This window comes from Apteryx mantelli, chromosome 2 (assembly GCF_036417845.1).
Source record: "Apteryx mantelli isolate bAptMan1 chromosome 2, bAptMan1.hap1, whole genome shotgun sequence".
Lineage (NCBI taxonomy): Eukaryota > Metazoa > Chordata > Aves > Apterygiformes > Apterygidae > Apteryx > Apteryx mantelli.
Genome location: NC_089979.1, coordinates 12,588,647 through 12,611,428, shown reverse-complemented (window position 1 = coordinate 12,611,428; position 22,782 = coordinate 12,588,647). Strand labels below are relative to the sequence as shown.

The 22,782-nt window shown below is 39.3% G+C and overlaps 1 protein-coding gene across 2 annotated transcripts in view; it reads right to left on the bottom strand.

Moving 5' to 3' along the window:
• Nucleotides 1–264: 264 nt before the first annotated feature.
• The window catches only part of TMEM65 (transmembrane protein 65), a 34,149-nt gene continuing 11,631 nt past the window's right edge, over nt 265–22,782 (bottom strand). For both annotated transcript variants that reach the window (XM_067290180.1, XM_067290179.1), the window contains 6 exons: nt 11,637–11,681; nt 9,462–9,529; nt 8,132–8,186; nt 6,573–6,615; nt 5,100–5,205; nt 265–3,489 (listed from right to left, as the gene is read on the bottom strand). In XM_067290180.1, coding sequence (XP_067146281.1) covers nt 3,394–3,489; nt 5,100–5,205; nt 6,573–6,615; nt 8,132–8,186; nt 9,462–9,529; nt 11,637–11,681 — 413 coding nt within the window. In that variant the 3' untranslated portion in view covers nt 265–3,393. The remainder of the gene's footprint in view (nt 3,490–5,099; nt 5,206–6,572; nt 6,616–8,131; nt 8,187–9,461; nt 9,530–11,636; nt 11,682–22,782) is intronic.

Sequence of the window (22,782 nt, the reverse complement as noted above, 5' to 3'; positions counted from 1 at the left end):
CACAAATGCTGCCATTTTTACCATGCAAACATTTTAATTGTTCAAGTTGTTCTCTTCCAAGCACGGAGAGAATTATCAGGAGGACAGAAGTGGACTACTTCACAGTGGTACCGCATACAAAGTGACCAGGGACTTCCTATAACTTTTGTAATAAATGCCTGTTGTGTTAACTGAGGCTGAATACCCACAGGATATTATTAACATTTCCCCTCCAGCAACTGGTCTAATAAAGAAACACAGAACAGCTTTGCTGTAGTACAAAAGTTTACAGAAAGTTTGACAATTTAATTGAAGACAATACAAAATATGTTGTCTGAATTCAAATAATTTACGTAAAAGTACATGAACGATGAAAATATTGGTGAGAAGATTTGGGTAACCACATTATCAGATGCATGTTCTTGCTTTTTCTCCCTCCCTAGAGTTAACATACAGTCAAAATACATTTATATTTTAAGTTACAATAAAAGACAGAATTGCAAAAATAAACATAATTTCAGGTCTATCAGCCCTTTAACATGAAAATTTCCTGTTGATACAAGACATACTTGATAGACTAAACAAAGTGGAGTAATACTGAAGTCTCTGAATAAGCCTGGTCGTGTTTGGTTTTTCCTTTTATTGGGGAGGGAGAACAGAAAACAGACAACAAAAAGCAAAGAAGAGAATCTGTTAGTGCTCTGTCTTTCAATTTTGTGTTTTAAATAGCATATCCAGAGCATGGGATTGCTTTCACTTATTTACCCCAGAAAAAAAAACACACCCTCCTTGTCAGGAGACTCAGGTTACAGATCAGGCACTTCCATTTCACATGAAGCAATACCACATCCATACAAAAGTAGATCCTGTAGGCAAAGTACGCTACCCCAGCTGTATACAGGACGGCACCTTGGCCCCAGCAAGCACTTTCTCCCAGCCTCCAGCACAGCCACAATTCCACTCAAATCATGAGTTATTTCTTCATGCTTGTCCAACACCGAGACCCAAAGAGTCACTTTCACGACTATGACATCAAGCAACAGCCTGAAAAACCCAAGATTTCTTACCATGTGTCACTTGCCCTCCACATTTTTGTGGTCAGCTAAACAGTTAACAAGGAAACACATGATTAATTTCTTTAAAGATATTTTAGTTCATTGTTTCTTGTTAAAAGCATTGGTTGCAGTACAATAGTTTGACATACAGCAACAAAAACGTACTTGATTTACATGCACAAGCCATTAAACAATAGTACAGTCTCTCCTACAGCCTTTCTAAAATGAACACTACTATGACAGCTGACACTTAACTTTCTGATTGTTCTTACGAGCTCTCAAAAGTGATGAAAATAGTGTTCCAGTTAATACAACAGTGAAGAACAGAGGTTTGGCCATTGCTGGAAGATTCCAATGAAGATGCCAGTATCTTAATGGGAGGCAGTGTTAGTATTACTGTATTTACAGCTACAAAAAAAGCTATGCAAAGTTGTTCTAATGTGTACTCTAACTTAAAAAAAAAAAAAAAAGGGAAATACTTACAGCTTTGAATAGAAACATACCAGAAAACAAAGATACATATGCAGCAGAAGAAAAGTTAGAGTTTAAGGCAAGAGAAATGTGTGGATGCTGTAAAAACCTGACTATTGAAGTACTGTATAACAGCAGCAATCAGCAATCCATTGGGGAAAAAGTGCACTGTTTTCTAGCAGGTTTTTTTTTTTTTTTAAAGCTTCCAATTTTGAAAATGCAAGCATTCATGTTCCATTCTTGCCTAGATGAGATTTCTTTAACTTTACAGTTTGGTCCAGATTGCCGTGGTTTAACTTACAAAGAACAGTACATGCTATCAGGACTACTCACTGCACGTTTACAAAATCTGCTTTTCAAAAACAGATGCAACTGTCACCTTCATTAAAGACTGGTGTTAAAGTTTCAGTACTGCTGTTACTGTGCTTCTGGAAATGAGAACAGAAGTCAGATTTATGACTGAGAGAGCAATCAGCTCCGTAAAACAAATATGCATGTTGGGATTTTTTTTTTTTTAAACATTTCTTTCTAGGTTTGAAAAGAGTTAATAATTCTAGCAATAAGACCCTCAAAGTTCCCTGGCTGTGCCCCTCATTTTTAGCAACTTTTCCAAGTGGTATTCAGACAAGTAAGAAAGCCTCTCCTCTGTAATCAACAGTCATCAGTTTAGAATTATACTACTGGCAAGTCAGATCCTGAAATATTATGAACATTCAACATGATAGTTATAATCTTAATTCATTCATGACCATATAAAAAAAGCACAATTATGACTGCACTGTCAGATCTATGATACACCAAGACAGACTGCAAAAATAAAAGGCAAAAAAGGAAAAAGGCCCCGAGTCTCCATTTCTTTTCTTACCAAATGTCTCACAGCAAAAAAGTAGCAAAGGTTTAATCTTAAATACAAAGTTATATTCTGCAAATCAGGTCCTCTGATCCAGACTGATGTTATTTATCATCATTTCATTTGAGCCACCTATTACAAACTCGCTATGCCCACACTTATTCATACCTTGTGTTCCCCAGCCTTGTCCACCTATATCAATTACTCGCACCTTATATTATACAGAACAGTAAATAATGCTGTGGTTTGCATTTCTGAAATAGGAAGAGGTCTTAATTCCTGTAAACCACGTTAAAAAGCTCAGGAAGATAAATTAAAGGATACTTCAACTGAATTCTCAAAATATTGCTCATAATGGAAAAAGAGGCATGAACATAAAGGTATAGAAGGTGTTAAAACACCAGTCTAAAAAATGAACCTGGTAAAGAGACTACACTGGAAACACTTACCTTGTCAAGGCATTTAAATGATGATCTCAGAAGATAAGTAGCAAGAATTGTAAAGAAATGCAAACTAGACTGTAGCAGATGGCTGAAATATCTATTTTAAAGGCAGTGTAAAATGGTGGCTGGTGAGGGGGCAACCAGTCATCTTGCTGACTTCAAATCATCTACCACTGACCCCCCTTAATAATCTGCATTAAAGGACCTGATGAACAGCAGTGAAATTTTTGCCATGCAATTACAACTGTTAAGCAACCAATATGCAACTCAAGAGTGATACTGCCATCCATGGTGGATTATTAAAGTAATAATCCATTAAAGAACAAGGTCAAAAGGGGAAGTGGTAAACATCTGTTGCCATAAGTGAAAACACTTCAAAAATTTACATTAAATAAAAAGCTAAATGGTTTCTTATAAAAAGAAGTACTGAACACGACAAAGCCACAATAAATTAGTGTTTCCATAAAATGACATGCTGAAGGTTTTGTTCCCAAGTCTATACATTTTTTTACTGTCTGTTAATTCCTAAATGTTGACAGCATAATTGAATAATTGAGGTACATTAGTTTACATTTGTATATGTCTTGTAAAAATGTTAATTTTTTTCTTCCAGTTTTTCTTCCTCATCGCCAAAGAACAACAAAGGAAACATTCCTAAAATGCAGCCAATGGTCACTCCAATAGCTTTACCCTAGAGAAAGGGGGAAAAAATTAACAAGTTTCTCACAGAACGGTTGTTACTTATTTTCTGTGTAGTACCCCCACAACCAGGAATACAGGCCCTTCTTTCTAGCTTTCGGTTGGGAGCCACATTTTTCTCAGTATGCAGACTACAAACACAAGCTACGAGGGACACAGATATGTACACGGAAAAGTGACAGGATCAGAAACAGCATATGCTGTGATAAAGATAACTCTGAGTAAAGATGAAAGGCATGACCCATGAAGAGTTGCACATGTGGTAAAGGAGGAGACCAAGACTCAAAGCATCAGTAAAATGGCCAGGAAGACAGGGCAGGCAAAAACACATTTAAGGTGCAATTATAAAAAGTATCTTCTTGTATCTGGTAATGCAAATTATCAACAAGGCCATGAACAACTGTCATGTCAAGCATGACAGTTTGCAAGGGCACAAGGTAGAGACAAAAAAAATAGACTGGAAAAGATTTCACAATTGACCTAGATGTAAAGGTCAAAAGCAGTAAGAAAGGCAACATCCAAACCACATCTCTACCAGCAGTAGGTGGATGGTATTGAGAAGCTTTAGGTAGGATAGTGGGTAAGTATTTAAAAGACAAAAGAAAAAAAATAAATAAATAAATGGAGCATATAGGCTAAGACACTCAAAAGTCCTTTGTGTAGAGAAGGGCTGTGAATGAACTGCACTGGAATGACCGAGATTTGTGCCACAGACTCAGTTTCCACTGAGAAAATCCAAATGTTAGACAGAGACTAAAGGGCAGCCACCTCACAACATGCCTAGTTCCTCTTCCCCGCTCACTGCCTTGATATATCACTGGTAAAAGCAGACTTTTTTCCTGAACCCTTCCTCAGCAAATGTTACTTCTCTTCCCTTAAATCTGCAAAGAGATTTTTTTTCCCCCAGAAATTTTCACTCTTGCAAAGTGAAAGAAATATCTCAACACTAGACATAGTAGTGTTTATTTAACCACGAGTGACTCGGTATAAAAATAAACTCTCATTGCTAAAGTGGGACTGTTAAAATTTTTAAATGTTAATGAAGTAATCATGAAAATGCATCTACAAGATGAGTGTCCCATAACTAAGCAAGTTACTGTAGACCTCAGTAGTATTACTTGAATAGTAATTTATCCAGATAAAAGTTAATTTCATATCCAAGCTAATTATAAAATATTAGAAATTAATACATACTAGTACAGATATATTACTAATAAGCACTTGACAAAATATATAGGAATAAAACTGTCAAGGGTGATGAGACATACATACTGTCCTAACTTTCAAACTGACTATCTTACCACTGTAGCTAGAGTTCAACCAAGGGATCTGCACAGCATATGCCAAGTCATGGCAGAGATTATCCATGCTACCAGTCACTCACGGCTTGTCTCATGCAAAAACCACCCACCACCAACACAGTCCAGTCTCATAATGCTCCCTGACATAAACTCATAGTCAAACCCTCCAGCAAGTCTTCAAAATTGTAGTGGTCATTAAGTATTTAAGGGCAAAAGTGACCAAAAAAATTATCACTAAATATTAGTAAAAAGGAAAGAAAAAGACGAAGTTCCACATAAATAATTCTGAAAGGACACTTACCAAGTGTGCACTGAGACGCGTTTGCCACATATCAGCTTGCTTGGGTGTCAGATCAGGAATTGACAGACCCAGCCTTGAAGCTAAAGCTTCTACATAACCTGCAAGACTGGAAAGACAACAAAACAAGAACACACGATTTAGGATCTAAAAATGTCTTCAAGTGAGAATTTCAAACTATTTGAAGCACTGAACTTCAATAATGAATAGCTTTTCCTTCAGTATACATAATGATAAAGCCATCAAAAGGCAAATACAGGAAAGTATGCAAAATGTGAACTTAAGTCTGAAATGTAAATTTAATTAAGATTTTCTCACTAATTTAGTATTCAATACTGCCAGAAGAATTTTAAGCAGTAAGACACAACCAGCCTGGATGCTACTGTTTTAGCACAGCTTGCAGTAACTTTTACAATAGAAAGTGTTCCACCACTTGCACACTGTTCAGCAATAAGCTTTCTCATACGCAGAAAAAAAAAATTAGAGTGGAAACTAAGCAAACAAAAGTAATTCGCTGCATCTCTTTTTAATAGAAAAAGAGCTCAAGTGCCACATATTCGCTTATTAGTAATAGACAGGTATTTCTGGCTCTGAAAATGTTTCCTTCTCCTAATATATTGCACCCTAAAAGGTGTATTCTATTGCAAAAATGTACTTCCCAAGCTGCTCATAGCAGTAGCCATAGGGGGCCAGAGGAAAGGCCCCCAGTTCAGCACCCCATCTCTGACGATGAATGACTGGGAGCAAGCGCTTACGGGAACAGTACAACTGGACAAGAACACAACGAATCCTCCTGCAATATGTGTCCTCCTAGGGTCCAGAGCCTGGGGTTTAGGGAAAGTTATAGTCACTGCTGTGTGGCTTTCTTGAAAAGGTGTTGGACTACAGAAAGCTAAACTGAGTTTCTCGTATCTGAACACAGGTTTTCACCTTCTACTTAGAGACATTTAACACACCTTGAGTTTCAAACTCAGTGACTTCAGAGCCAAGCTTTCAGATGATGTTCTTACCAATCTCTCCTTCATGTGTGTGCAAAAAATGCATGCAAATGGCTCACATCATTTTAACAAACACTTTTTAATGACAAAATTCCCAGTACTTCCTTACAAGCAAGCAATACCTACTGAGTACATTGAATCAGATTAAATGCCATGCCCAATTTTATCAATTAAAACATGTAATTTCCCCAATACATTTTGTCAGAATATATTGGAATAGTGAGAGAACTATTCTCTGTTTCAAAATTACAACATTGTAATTTTAACCTCAACAATTAATATAATTCAATGTTTTCTTTGCAAAGACAGAAACCATTTCTACAGTCACATGGTTTACTGAAGCACAATTCAAGAGCTGGGAAAAAATAAAGAATTTCAACAGCTTATATGGTACAAGTTTGTTAGCACCAACTAGCAGCACTAGTTTGTTTTCAAAGCAGCAAGAAATCAATATACTCTTGAAAAAGTTCAGACATACCCCAGTCCAGCTAAATCTGAAACAAGGTTTCCCAAAGCAGCAGCTGGAAGGGGGAAAAGGAAAGAGAAGGGGAGGGGAAGGGAAAAAAGTATTATTTAATACCACAACCAAAAAAACCCACAAACAACCCCCACAAGTGACTCTCAGTCTTACCAGTACATGTTGCATAAGGGACTAAAAGCTCCTTTTCTACAGCTAGTCTTCTAACCTTATTACAATTTGTAATAACTGCAGTAGGACTAACAATAGTAGGAAGTGCAACTATTTTTCGGAACTTATATTAAGAAAACTTTGTGAATACAAAAAGACAGTGACACCTGGAAACTGGTAATAACAGCTTTTCAGATCAAAGATAACAACGGCCACACACGGTTGCCGGTTTCATACATTTAACACTGGACACCAAAGAACACCTTCCAGTGCCTGAAGAGACACAAAACCACTGGAATTACAAGGAACTGTTACTTGCATATGTAACTTTGATAAATATTTTAAAAGCAGGCATGATATCCATGAACTCTGTTAATTTAGGAGTAAGTGCTGCACATGCAGTTGAATACGCAATACTTTATAAAGTTACATTCTTAAAATATATGATTTCACAGCAGATCTTAGTAAGATAAGCCTGCCTGTGACTGTCTTGCATTGCAACAGAGGTTGCAAACTTCCAAACCGTTAATCCGTTCTGCTATACAAACTTTCATTTAAGCAATTAGGGAGCTTCAGACCAGTGCTACACCTGCAGCTGGTGTATTGCTTGGGCAGGAAGCACAAAATTTTTTAGCCAACAAAATTCTGGTCTTTTTCCCACTAAACTTAGACCCAGCATCAAAGATGCAGGGAGGACACAGTGGAAAACTTGCTACGTAAAACACTACATCCTCATTTTATTGCACTATTTCCTTCACATTTGAGATGTCCAGTTGGGGGGGAAAAAACAGAAAACCGAAGCCACACTTAGCTCCCTAGCAAAGACCAGAAAAGCCTGGCATTCCTAGACATAAGCACATTTCTGCTGTCCCTGAGCAGTTTCTGTCCCTCATGTTACGCACGCCTTTCTTGCGGATACAGCAAAGCTGTTGAGCAGGTTCGGCACAGGGACAGAGCAAGGCTGCCTCTGTGCCATTGCATGGTATCACACCGAGGCAAAGAAGCCACCAAGAACAGGGGACAATGCGGTAAAGGGACCCCAAACACTGATCTTCCCTTAGCACTGCAAGCAAACAGCAGCTCGCCCAACAAACAGCAGCAGCAGTTCCATTACAGAAACTTAGATATGCTTTTCCAAGTGACCCAGGATTTGAATTTTTGGATTAGAAAAAAACAAAAACAGAACAAAACCACCCCACATCACAACAAAAGCCAGCATTTCAAAAGCGATTTGAATTGAAATTCCATTTCTGCAGATGGAACACATCCTTGCTTCAACCAAAGGTGGTTTCTTTGTTAGGACGGGCAGCTGTAAGACCAGAGCCACTTCAAGCCCCGTAGCCCATTTTCAGCTTAAAATAGAGACATGTGCCATATTAGTCTACATATGTTACATTTTTATTACTTGCCTGCCATAGTTGAAATTCCTAGGACAACTCCAATTGACAGTTCTATTTGGGTTCCCTGAAAAATAGGATTTTTTTTCATTATTTGAGGGATTTGGAGTTAAAGTGGATGATACCACTTCCACTGGCCTAAGTATTACTTATTACTTGTTTATGTTAAAATTGAAAGAATAAATGAATGTTATTTCTAACAGGTCTGCACAGATCCTATCCTCCCAGCATATATCTCCCCCCTTAGAACAAGGGCCTACTTCACATATTGTTTTAATATTATATATCCTCTCATAATGGCCACCTAATGGACAAAACAATATTCCCTATCTCTGCATACCACCTTCCCACTATAATTCTTAGCTGAAGGCACAGTTGAGAAAGCAAACTACTTCTACAAATACTGAGCAAACTAATAAAAATGCAGTATCATACCTCCTTATCTTTTCAGCTAAAGAAACAGAAAATCACAGTGAACTGCAGGATGATAGACGGTGGTGCTTAGCGAGAGGATGAGAGACAACGGGCATAAACTGAAACAAGAGAGGTTCCAGGTGCATATAAGGAAAATTTTTTCACTGTGAGGGCAGTCAAACATTGCAACAGGTTGCCCAGGGATGTTGTGTAGTCTCCATCTTTGGAGCTTTTCAAGGCTCAAAACCCGGGTCTGACCTTATTGTCGACCCTGCCTGATGCAGGATGTTGGACTACAGACCTCCTGAGGTCCCTTCCGACTTGAATTATCCTATCATTAAGATCAGGGTGTCAATGACTATTCGACATAAGAAACAGCATCTTTGGCTTTTACTCCTCTTCCTGTCCCACGAGCCCATTTCATCTTCCAAATGAACACGAAAATATTTAAGCGTTGCTCAGCAATGCCAGGCTACATCAATACAAACCAGCACCAGCACTAACAATACCTGCATCGCCCAGAACAAAGGAACACATTAGTAAAGAACGCTGAAGACCTGCTTATCAATGCATTATAATCACATTTGGCTACCAGTAAGAAGAAACAAAAGAGTATTGACTACGCAATCATAAGTGTGTCTTACAGCACAAATTAGGAGAGGAAAAAAAAAAGCAAGCATCTTTTCAATCCAGTAAAATTTGTTATAGTGCTCGCCTTCAGGAGGAACAACACTCCTTTGAAAACATTCTGCAAAGTCTGAATAAAGCATGGAAATTTTCTTACTGGAAAAATTAAAATAGAAATTAGCGTGTTAAGGCAGAGGAAAAGGACTCTTCCCGAAGCTCTCATTTGCTCAGTTAGCACAACAAACACTTGAAGATGATGAAGCATGCTGACTTGATCAAGGAAGCAAAAAAATGAACTTACCGCAGCAATCATAATTGCGTTATCCAAAAATCCAAACCCTACAAAAGGTAATGCATTGTGGAAGAACACTAAAAGAAATAAGTAACAAAGAGATAATAAATATCTATAAAAGAGTTTACATGAACAACTGACATAGTTTAAACGGCAGTTGCCTTTAAGAGAAACAAAGATGACACACAGAAAATCCCTTTCCTACTATTTCTGTTAGTAACCTGTTTTTATTTTTAGCAGGTTTGGTAAACCCTCTGCTACATCTAAGTGTTATTAATGGCTTCTGAAGAACCAGTTAAACCAACTTACTCTTCACAAATACTTGTAAAATTCTGGATGGAAGCCACTATGTCTGCTAGTGCATAAGAGAAATATTTAAAACTACACAAATTTGATACTACTTACAATCCTTCCAACTGACGCTGCAGTATCACAGAAGATTGCCAAACTCTCTCAGACTCTTTGCATTCTTCTCTCATTCTAGGAAGCAGCTTGAAATAAAGCCCCTACTTTCTCTGCAATTCCCTCTCTATCCCAGTGCAAGAGATCCATCTTCTTCAAACATTCCTAAAAATTCATTTATTTTATTTTTTTAAGAGTATAACCTAGAGCTAGGCAGTTCTTATCATATAAAGCAGAGTACACCCAAAGACTCCGTCAGCAAAGCCTGCAAATGCTCCTAAGATGGTTTTCACTAATGTGTTAGTTATCTCACTACTGAACCCAAAACTTCTGTATCTTGATTTTCTTGGGGCACTATGCTGAATACAATTAGACTTGAAGAGGCTCCTCAACACATTATTTAAAGAATCAAGATCCATCTTTTATTTCATGCATCTTTTCGTTCTTGAAATTCCAAATAAATCCTGTTTGAAAATATTTTATTTTGCAGCAACTTGGAACATACAGGTCTGAATAATTTCTGACAACAAGCACAGTGATACTGTATCTTTCCTTTTGTCCTATTCCATTTTCTCTCCCAAGTTTTAGCTTATAAACTTCCTATGGAATTTGCATGGCATTGCCTCCAGCTGAGTCTTAAGGTGCTAGCATCATAAGACTAAATACAGCACTAAGGACAGACTACTTTTCTAAACTGAATTTTTAGTTAATTAGTTCTTTTCACTTTTTCAACTTTTAAAATATATCAGCTTTTTCACTTCAGATGTGATTAACAACCACATTTTATAAATGTACACAGTTGCAAACACACAAAGAAGGAAGAGAAGAACATGCAGGAACTTCACGGTCACATGAAAAGAAACAGGTGGCTCTTCCTTTTGGTTCTGCTTCCCACAGACAGTATGAATACGTGATCACATAAAAAAGCAAAAGCCACATTTCAAGAGATCTTTCATGCTCAGGAACCAAAACATGTTTGGACTTTCAAAACTACCTTGTAAGAGCATAAGCACTTTCTTAAATGTAAAGATAAGAAGAATAAAGCATGTAATATGTGGACTTCTAAAAAAAATTATTTACAGCAGGACAAAAAACCTGCAGAAAGATAAAAAGGAAAAAAAAGCACACAAAAAGATGTCACCGGTTTTCCAGATTTGTGTACATAACTGTGGATCTGCAGGGGGGGCTCAAATTCTGACTGAAGGTGACAGAATCTTGGAGTCCACGGAGTAAACAGAACTCCAGTGACTAACACACAAAAATAAAAGTAGATACCCAGAACAGGAGAAGGTTTGCATAAATGATTGCTCACTGACAGAGCTTAAAAACACAAAAATATATTGATTTGGAAATTGAGTCAGAATTTAGCATTATAAAGAATGACAAACCTATTTCCAGGTTCTCTATAATTTTATATCACTTCTCAGTCCACTTAAAGTATATGTGACTAGAAGCAAGTCAGTAGTTTTAAGCTTAAATGCACAAAACCGCACACACTAGTGCAGCATCAATGCAGCCTGGCTTAGAAAAAGTAATTTTTGCTACTGGCTTTGAAAAGTGTTCTTTCCTTTGGGCTTTCAGTCCCAGTCCTGTTCTCTCTCCACCTGAGGTCTTATGAAATAAAGATGGCAAGGTGATTGTAGGTGCTTGCTTTTGTTCATCTACTACTCTGTACTATAGGGATGAGGAGAGAGTAACACTTGTAGGAGGAAAAGATGAAGCAATTCAAATACAAAGACCGCACAAGTACTGAACTACATTCAACAGACATTCTTATTTTACCATGTCTCAGCTGTCCCGGAGATGGTGGTGCAACCTCCAACTTCTCTAGAGAAGTCAAAATGAAATCAGAAAGTTAGCTAGTTCATCACAAATTAAATTTATTATAATATGAGTTTACAGAATTACCAGCAGGCAAAAAAGCAGTTATGTTGATTAATATCTTTCAAATTTGAGGAACAAAAGCTTTAGATATCTATATTATTTTTATATTAGATAACATGATATTAAAAGCCAAAAAATCTGTCAGATTGATATTACAAGATTAAACTTATAAATAGAAGTGATTATGCAAAATAACAGCTTATACACTAGAACAGCCCAATAGCCATCTTTGTTACTGGATTTAATAAGAAAGTTAGAAAAACCACACTAAAATTAGAAAAAAGGGCATCTAATGAATACAGTAATTTACTATTTGTTTTTAGAGGTACTCTAAGCAGGCAGCAGACAACCTTCATTCCTCCAGTCAGTTTGCAAAAAGCCCCTACTATTTCTGTCCTGACAGCAGACATCTGTTACTAGCTAGTGCGAGAATAAAAGAGAAATACTACGACATTAGAGACCACTGGTTTCAATCACAGCGGACCAAGTTTGGTCACTTGGTGCACGTTTCGGGTATCCTAGGCTCAAACCGTTGAGAGCTTAGGGCAAGGACCCCCTTCCTGAGCCCTGCAGGATATTCCATAGGAAGCTAATGCGGTTTCACTGAGCGATAGGTGACGCGCAGAAGGCAGCGGCAACAGGCGCCCATTTCACAGCAAATTTCTGAGGCATAGGGGAGGAACCAAGCTACCTACTTAGCTTTTTTAATGTGCCAAACATAAAACCCCTCTTCAAAGGAGAGGCGGGGGGAGAAGTGGCCCCAATATCCTCCAGCACAATGAACCCTGAGCTTTTGACAAACAGCTTACAGATTTTTGGAGCAGGCAACATCTACAGGCAAAGGTTCTCCCGTAAAATAATCGGGAAGCTTACGTCACTGTCCTAGGTTTTCGACACGTACTCGGGGCTACTACAGCAGCTAGTATGAAAAGACAACGCTACAAAGACAGGCTGTCGATCATCCAGGCACAGTCTGCACCACATCTGAGCCACACAGATTAGACTGAGCATCCCCACAGCATCCAAGTGAGTTGGTATACTCAAAGCTATTGCAAAGGTGTAACTTGTAAATTCCCCTAAATTGATGTTTTTGGTCGGTTGGTTTTTAGTTTAGACCATGACACCAGTATTCAGCCAAACAGGATACTGGCTTCCAAAAGAACTGCACTAATTTAAGGTCTTAAACTATAAAACCTTTCAAGCTTTAACAGCTACGCAAGAGCTGCTTTCTCCACCTGCCAGAAAGATATAATATCTAAGCTCCGCAGAAACAGCCAACTGTACTGGCCATGCAAGTGAGAGAAGTACAGCCTAAATACCACAAAAATACATTTTTTTTTTTTTTAAAATAGAAAATGCTACGGAATTCCCAGATTAAAACCTCAAGTGGAGGGAAGAGCCAACGACCTGCCAATTAGCAGATGGGAGCCCTGTAAGGACCAATTTGCCCCAGCTACAGGCAATTGTGTCCAACTGCCAGAAGAAGCAACGCTGAAATTTTCAGCTTGTGTCCAGGAGGGCTTGGCACTAGGGAGGGCACCCACCTCCCACCCAAACGTCGTTGTACCTGTCTGCAGGCGGGCTCCCCTGAGGGCAGCCAGGCAACCTAAGCCAACGCCACCAGATTTGGCACCAATTCCTGACAAAGCTCTCACAACATCCTCTTGCTCCATCTTGTAGGATGCCGAGGAGAGAGGAATGAAAACGCAAAAAAAAAAAACAAAACAAAACACGAATGCAGGCATAAGGGGGTGCTGCCTCCCAGAGCGCTCTGCTCCAGCGGGAAGCTATTACATTGATCACTAAGGCTCCTTGCTTCTAACCCCAACCACGAAACCATCCTCGGGGAAGTATCATCTATTTTTCAAGTCTAGTTCTCCACAAGCAAGAATTTCATGATAAAAATCTGCAACAGCATACACAAATTTCCAAGTAACACTCCTTTTATTTCTGAGGACATAACATCTTTTCACAGTTTGTCCTAATTTTTAAAAGGCAGTTATCCTATGCAGTTTGTTTAGGTAACTCCCAAGTGAAATATTTTGGGTACCAATACAGAAGACAGAAGCCTATTCAGTTTTGTTCCACAAAACTGCAAAGCTTTAGTACACGAGCCTTGTCGATTTAACTACAATCGATCCTGTGTTTGATAGCACATGCCATTCGACATAATTACATTCTATTCAGTGTAGCCAAAAAGCTATTAAAAAGTTAAAAAGCGCATAATTTTAGAAACTTATTACTAAAAGGATGAATTGAGGACAAGCACTTGGTAGGAGTAAAAATAAATAAATAAATAGCTCTATGAATAATGGGAATTTCAACAGCCGCATTAACTGGAAGGGATATAAACTTCCTACTTTGGCATATAAATCAAAGACTATCTTGGAAAGTTTTTAATAGGATGGAGGCTGGGTGACGCTATTTTAGAGGCAGAGGAGAGATGAATTGGTGCGAGGTAGAAGAAAATAGCAAGGGATCAAACATAACCTTCCTAAAGAGCAAATTCTTTCACCACTGACATAACCTGTTTCAGTAGTGCGGGATTCCCATAGAGTACCCGTTTCACAAAGCAGGGCACCTAAGGTGAGTAGTTCCTTCATCAACACTAGTCAAATAAATGTTGAAGAGAGGTCCCTAGGGACAACATCATGGAAGTTAATGGCACCACACTGCAGAGACCACACTCCTCTCATCTAAACGTTGGCCACGGGGAATGCTTGTTTGGGTAAAGGTGTCTTCCTGCCGTGTCCATAAAAACCTTGTTTTGTAGAGAAGTCTTGCTATTTAACTCTTCCAGAAATGTGCCCAAAAATATAGCTTCCTTCATTGCTGAGAAAAAAAAATAATCTGGGGAAAAAAGCAATCTGGGATCATTAATGAGATGGGGATAGAAGTCTGATAGAAGAAATTCAAGTAACCAAGCAGAGGTCTACCCCATGAGCACTCCAGAGAGGGACTCTCCAGTCCTGAAGTCCTCTTTGCCTGAGCCAGGGCACACAGGTCTTTAGAGCCATGGAGTAGTTCAGGCTGGAGAAGACCTCTAGTCCCACCCCTCACTCAAAGTAGGGTCAAACCATACCAGGTTGCTCAGGGCCTTGTCCACAGGGTAGGTGCAGCACAAGACCTGGCTCAAGGAGAAACCTGGCCCCTGGAGAGCGCTCTAGCCAACCTTTACGCGCAAAGCACTGACAGCTGAAGGTGGTCTCACACACGACTCTGCAGAGCACGGAAGGTTAGAGCGCACGAAGCTGTAAGGGCTCAGCTCTACCCTCAGAACCCAAGGCTTAGCTTAAACCTGGCAGACTGGGGGGAAAAAAAAAGGTTTAAAGAAAGAACTAATAAGCACCATGGCATGAAAGCAAATAGCATTTTTATAGAATCACTTCCAATACCATCTCTTTAAAGCCTTACACACTTTAACACCCTGCGAGATATGCAGTCACAAGGGGATCGTGTTTCAGGAAGAACCCAAAAAAATGCTTTAAAACAATTTAAAACTCTAGATACACTATTCCCAAGTATATTTCACAATTTGTTCATAGGATGCTATCCTGGCTTTTTGAATTTAAGGCTCAGCAAAAACAGGAAAAAAAAAATCTTCAGAGAGCACAGCAAAGGAAACATGTCCTTCACTTGTTTTACTGGAGGAAAGAAAAAAACCTAAGTGCAAAACTCAGTTTCAAGAACTAACTGAATTCACTCAGAATTCAACACTTCAGAGTTTAAACATCGGGGAGGAACAAAGTAGTCCAGTATCGAATTTCAAGACAGACATTCACCAGCTCTTCATAAAGCATAGCACTGAACAAGACACCAGAATTCAACTTATAGCACAAGGATTAAAGTGAAATGACAGAATAAGGAATACTTTTATTTTAAACTGGCATACACAACCCTAAATTAAGTTACAAACCAAGGTATAAGTGCAACACAGGCCACAAGCCCTGAATTAGCAAAGTCTGGGAAGCAGGAAAAAAAAAAATAGAATTGGTTCTTAAATCTGTTCTTGATCCTTTTTGAGTTTATAGTATCACTTTTGTTAACTACACATTTCCTCCCCCTTTTTTTTAAATAGTGGATGAGATAAAACCCAAGGGGGAATATGAAACTGTCAGCATAAATAACATTATCCACAAGTTGGGCCAAATCCAGCAAGTTAAATTAACTCTGCTGAATGTAGCCAATTTAAACTCAGATGGTACTTACAATTTAGTTGCAAGTTTATTATTTTTAACTGATGAAAGAGTGATCAACAAGTAACGAGAAGAGATATTTATTCAGGAATTTGGTTAAAAAAAGAACCAGAAAGTTATCAACATTAATTTTTGAATTATCAGTTTATTAGTAACTGAAATACAAGGACGCTTGCAAACCTAAAGATGCATTTTCTACACCACTGAAATTGCAGCTAACACTGCCATAAGATTTTACAGCTAAATCCATTACGGTCATCACAGGGCAGGAAACACAAGTGACAGTGATAATAGGTTCTACGGCCAGGGCTACTCTAGGAGGATAGACTCTACAGTCGAACACTTAAATCTAACGCAAGAATCTGGGAAGTGTGCTTTATAAAGTTTTTTAAATAAAGACTGAATTCCTAAGAATAATGGTTTAACAATGAATAGTAAGAAGGTAAGGGGGGAAGAATACGAAAAATATGATCCATTATAAGCCTACTGCAGAGTCTGAATGATAGTCTCTCATCTGGAAGTTAAGGAGGGCTTTGCCTCAAATCCATCAGTCCAGAACATCAGCGTTGTCCAACCTGCCTGTCCAGGCAATTCCAGCAAATCACTCAGATATACTTCATGAAGACAGCAATGGCTTCACATACACAGAACAAGGGATCAAAGCAATTTTTTGTGTCTATGCTGTACTCCCTTCCAGATGTGTTCATAAAAGAATAAAGATTTATGGAGACAAATTCTGGACTGGAGCACAGAAATAAGATAGCTGTTATTGTTTTCTTCAGTATCTAGAGATGGATCCTTAAGAGTGAATTCTGACTATGAGGTAGGAGTTTATTCATGGAATAATCTCATAAGATACAACGTCATCCCTCTTTGTTCCTCTTTTTCCTCCAAGCTTTAGTAAAAGCTGCAAAAACCTCAGTGCATACAGCAAAACACAAAGCTGAATAACCATGTTCATTGATTTTCAATTGGCTTCCCTTAATATTCCATACAGGAACAGCCAAGCCATGAGCTGACAGCAGAGAAAAAAAATCTCCATCACTTGTTATAATTCACAAATGGTTTCCTGTTACTACAGCAATTAAAGCACGAAAGGATGCTGACCCGCACAGTGCTAAATATAGGCTTTACTGTTAGCCAGTTCAGTCACATGCACAGAAAAAAAGAAAGCTTAGCAAAGCGCCAACAAGCGATGAATAAACAGAGGACACGATATAATAATTTTTCTCTACCACCAGTGACAAGATAACTGTGTCCAAAAAAATGTTCTGCATAAATACAGACATGGCACTACAGGGATTAAAGGATAATTTATGCTCTCCCTAAAACTGCAGAGAATTACGCAACAATCATGTCCCATCTCCCTCCCTCAAAAATCTTGAGATAACAGAACAGATCATCACCTTTACCTGGAGCTGTTCTTATGTCTAAAGACCAAGCATTGGGAATAGTTCACTCCAGGAACACTTCCTAGCAGGCAAGCAGCCGTAGGCCCCAGGAGAGAGCCAGGGCCAAGTGCCACATACAGTGGATGCAGCCAGTCTGTTCCAAAGGGGGGAGAACCAAACACCTAACAGTGGGGATATAACTACTCTATACCACTTGACCTAGTGGTATAGAGCAGATGCATTTAGCAACATACTTTTCATGAGATATAGGTTTAAATATCATAGAACTTCATTTCAATTTTCTCTTCAGTGCCTATTGGATGTTCATCATCAAATAATGAGAGTATGCAGTATACTTATCCTATTAGCCCTTCCAAAAAAGGGATACGCCATTAATAGCATTTTAAAGACAGCTGCCAAAGCACAGACACCTAAGGTGGGAAAACCAGGCTGGAAGTCTAAGAGAAAGCATAAAATGAAAACAGGTATCTAGAAATCCAAATCACTGTCTGCATCACTAGGACTTTTCCTGATCCATTCCAATTTTATTTCAGCACCTTATAAACTTAAAACTCAGCCTTTCATTTCCATCCAAGCAGATTCATGCCAAAATATGATTTGTAGTGGTTTGTTTTGCAAGGTCCCAAACTGCAGTTGCAAAATATATGGTTGCTACAAGATTTGAGAGGGTTAACTCAGCTAAAATGAAGACAACATAGAAAGAGCTTGTGGTTTATAACAGAGATGCAGGGTAATGATAGAAGTATGGTGTTTGAGCTGCTTAGTTCAGAGAGAAATGTCAGAAAAAAAACAGCTGAAGTATTTACCTAGAAATACCAGAAACACGAGAGATAACATTGTAGGAATCCGAACATGAACAATAACATGGTCTTCTGATCTGTGCATTCAGACATGAATGGATGTAAATTATTTAACAGAAATCAAAAACGAGAAGGTGCTAGAGTAATGCCAAAAAATAACTTGGCTGTAGTAATTCCCCAATGAGCGAGTCATTCACAAAGTCAAGACTGCCTCAAAAAGGCAGACTCATTTGCCGAGCCATAATCCCCACGGGCAGCAGCGGAGGTGGGCTCTGCCCTCCCTCCTCACCCCCGTGTTCGAGGGCTGGGGACTGCAGTGGCTGCAGAAGCAGCTCACACCATGGGGTAACAGAGGGACACCGCTCACACAGCATAGCAAACTCTTCTATCTTGGGATGAACAAATCTTCCCCGGGGATTATTACTGCTCTCCCCATTAGCTATGAAACGAGACTGGATAACTATTTTAGGCTAACATGAGAGTGGAATTGATCTCATCTAAACATATGCTGGTAGTTGTGTTTCAGTAATATGAGGTGTTAACACTTCTCTGTCAGCAATGAATTCTCTTGGGCGTTTCTGGTTTGGGGCAAGTATCTGTCAGGGAATTCACTGGTTTCCAGCAGAGCAGCAAAGCAACTCAGCAACAGTGTTAATTGAACTGGAAGCGAATAAAATCATAGTTTCTATATATTATCATGGTCTGAGGTTAGGTTTTATGATTTCCTTTGTAGTAGCTCCACATAGAGAAGACAAGGAAAACGGTTCTGAGTGACACCACAAAAGATTCGATAACAAGGCTTATCACAGCTCTAAGCACAGCCAAAGAGATCTGATCTAGTACACTGCCTTCCTCGCCTTGAAAGAGAAAAACATTACGCATTGCTGATGCCTACATATGAGTGTTCATGAAATATCTGGGGAGGAATATATACAATTTAGGGATCCTTTATTTAACAATGTTCCCACCAGGTCCTGTTTTTAAAAAGGAATCTGAGAAGGTGATGAAGGAAGATGAGTTTGAGGGATGAGGGAGATGAGTTTGCTTCCCACCCTGCCTCTCACTTGTGCCTTTCTCTCACCTGCCCAGAAACACACTTGTTTCCCCAGAAAAGGAAAAAAAAAAAAAGGTAATTTGTGAAGAACAGAGAGCAGTGCTGGCTTTCAAATACAAGCAAACCATGCTGTATTTGTAGGCAGCAGTGCAACTTTGGAGGAAGAAGTCTACTGACAACTGCCTGTGCAGCAACAAGAGGGGACGGGGTGCTCCCTCCTTCTCTGCCCTAGCATGAAACATAATGTATTAATAACACGAGGGCTTGTGCCTCAAAAGCAGCAGTGGGCCAGGTCCATGCTACACTCGCTTGCCTTTTGTAATACACTTGCCGTTTACACAGTCATTCCCAGGCACAGAGTGCAAGCTTTTGCCTCTTGCAGAGGCTAAGGGTCTTGGAAATGAGAAGAAGCTACTGGATTAATATCAAGAGATGCAAAATCCATGGCAATGCTTACTACAGCAGTGAATTCAAGGCTGGCAAGAGCAGTGCTTCCCACACTGCGTGGTACCGGCAGCCCCAGCACCTGCATTCAGGCAGACGGCAACAACCGTTCCAACAGCCAACACCATGCACAGGCACTTACTGCTGTGCAGTGACACAGACAGCAGCAAGTTTAAAGGGTTGGGGGGGGGGGTTGTGTTTTTTTTTTTCTTCCTTCTTTTCCCTTAAGAGAATTGTACTAAAACTAAAGGCAAACTGCTATTAAACCACATACTGGTAAGTATTGGGCTTTTCTTGAAGTAACGAGCACTGAAGTTTATAGCAATGGAAAATTCCATTCCCTGCCTGAGGAGGAGCTCGGAAGCAAGACTGCAGAAATAAGAGTCTCACCAAAGCAATTTTAAAGACTTTGAATGCACAGAGATGTTTTTGCTTTTCATCTGTCTCAGAATTGAGACACCTACCCAGAACAATAGAGCAGACAGATAAATTGAATGGTGTCCAAACATTTAGTTACAGACTCGCAGTAAGTGTAGTTATGCTCTGCTAAACTCTCACAGCATTGTGGCAATGAAGACAAGGACTTGAGAGCCGCACATGCATTTAAGAAACTGTTAATACCTATCAGCAAAAAGAATAATGTTAAAAACGATTTATAATTTAAGTTCCAGCCATAAATTACACTCAGCTAATTTTTACCTCTCTGTATTAAATATCTAATGAATAAAGAACTCAGTAGCAATGAAGCTTTTTTCAACCCTTAACCCTATGTTAAAGGTAGCTGAGCACTTGGGTACCTTTCCTCTTCCGTTCCCCATGTAATTTAGCACGCTTTCTTGCTACACTTGTGGAAGTAGTCAGATTTTAACACATGACTCTTTGCAGAGAGAAAAACAAGATGCAATATCAGCTTTGACAAACAGCTGAAGGAATGAATATTATACAATATAATGTAAAAACAGATAAGAGACATTTCACGTGGAACTTGACCTCCGAATGTTTTCTTTTGGCTTTTAAGTTACAAGATCATGGAATACTTGCTGGATTGTTATGCAGCTGCATTATTTAGTAAGTTATTCTGCACATGAATTAAGTTTTACTAAAAAACATTTTACTCTGTTCATGAGCGATCTGAAGTGATTAAGAAATTCACATAGTTACTAAAAGTTGATTTTATAAAGTCTTATAAATAAGGAAAAGCAGAGGATAACAAGGGAAGAGTAGAGCATCGTAGTCTATAAGCAAACAGCTCTCACTGAGTTCATTAACTGTTTCAAGCAATTGCCTTTATTCTGCAAAACAACAAAGGAAAAATTCTTCTACTGATGGGTGTTTCTGCAGAGATGCCTACATTTTGGTAAGCATGATTCCCCCTCCCCCCCCCCCCCCCGGAGGACTAATTAGCTCAGTGCTCAGGATTAATCAGCACAAGTGCATCTATGCAGCCTCCAACTGCAGAGCTAACTCAAGCTTCAGCACTAGTCACACTACTGCAAGGTATGGCTGTGCCCCAGACTTTCTCTAAAGCCACACTGAGACTTCTGCTTTATGAAGTACTACAAATCTGATCCATTTATTTAACCTCTGTGTTGATTAACCTTCCCTTGACACTAAGCAATGAACACTTTAAGAGATTGGCTTCTGTCATTTAACATTCTTGTTTCAACTTTGCATATTTTCCCTTCTGCTTTTTCACTACTGTTAGTTCTTTTTCTCCTGTTCCTTCACAGCAATTTCAAGTGTGAGGGAGCAGCAAATTCCTATGTGAGAGTGCTGAAGTTGTATCCTCTACCTATAGTTCTGCTAATCAACTTGCAAATTAGCAAGTTATGAATGTAAACCCACAGCCCAATCCTCAAGGCTTTTTGCACACAGAAAAAATCTGTTTTGTTTTCTACATGGGAAGAAATAAGGAATCTAAGCTATTTAACATGATTTCCCTTCTATCAAGATGACAGCGCAAAGTTGCCTCTACTATGACAACTGTGTATTGCCTGCATCAACAACATACCTGTAACACCAATATTTACTGGAGATCTGGATTAAGTTTGTGCTCCTATCTGTTTCATGCTCTCCTGCGGGGCCTGACCTCAGTGTGCCTCCAGCATCCTTCCCTCCGCTCATTCCCATCTGCTTCTCCAGAACTGGGTAGTGTTACACAGCCTCTTCTCCAGCAACGAGGACGGGGAAGGATGTGAGGCAAGCTGAGGACTCCTTCCCCCATGGTTCTGGAGCAAAGTACTGCACTACACAGAGGTGGCCACTGATGCAGGAGGAATGATCCTAAATAGATAGGCAGAGGAAAGGAGAAGAGAGACAGCTCCCTACCTACTCACTAGAGGTCAGAGGAACTTTGAGGTCTACAGTGCCGCCACATACAATTCTGGGTGTTTGACAAGACCAAAAAAGTAACATGGGAGACCTGAACAGTATTGCTCACTAGTGCAAGTCACCATATGTGCAATAAGTGACACAGACCTCACTGAGGGACGAGAGAATGAACCCCAGCCTGCGGCAGAAATCCCCCTGCAGCACTTCCCATGAGACAAAAGGAAAGGCTGAAGCACAAGTCAAATACAAAACTGTACCTTGAAGTGATCTAAACTCATGCTGCTGCTGCAAGCGGTGATTTGACATGCTTTTCTTCACATTCCTAAATTCCTTCTTGACCATATATTTTGGACTTTTCCTTTATTCTAGCACTTGTGCTCAGCCAGGTACATGGCTAGACCTACCAAAGAATACTAGTGCCAGCACGGAGAAACGCAAAGGGACTGCACACCCGGAGGTTTTCAGGGTAGTGGAGAAGACTGGGACATTCTCTCTTTGCAACAGCCTGGCTTAAGCCAATGGTGAATCTGCACCCATACAGACAAGACACACCTACTACACATCAGTTAGCCCATTCTCCTGCATGGTTAGGAAAGAATAATTAAATGAGCTCAAGCTCTTACAAAAGGTTGGACAAAACCACAGTGGAACTCAGCCATATATAGTCTCCAACTCCAAAAAACTGAAACAAGCAACATCTCGAACCAAGACTGATCTGAGACATTCGTAGCATCCAATCCAGAGAACTAAACTAACAGTGAAAAAAATCCAGTGAAAAACATGCAAAATCCAAAGAGTTTTTTTTTT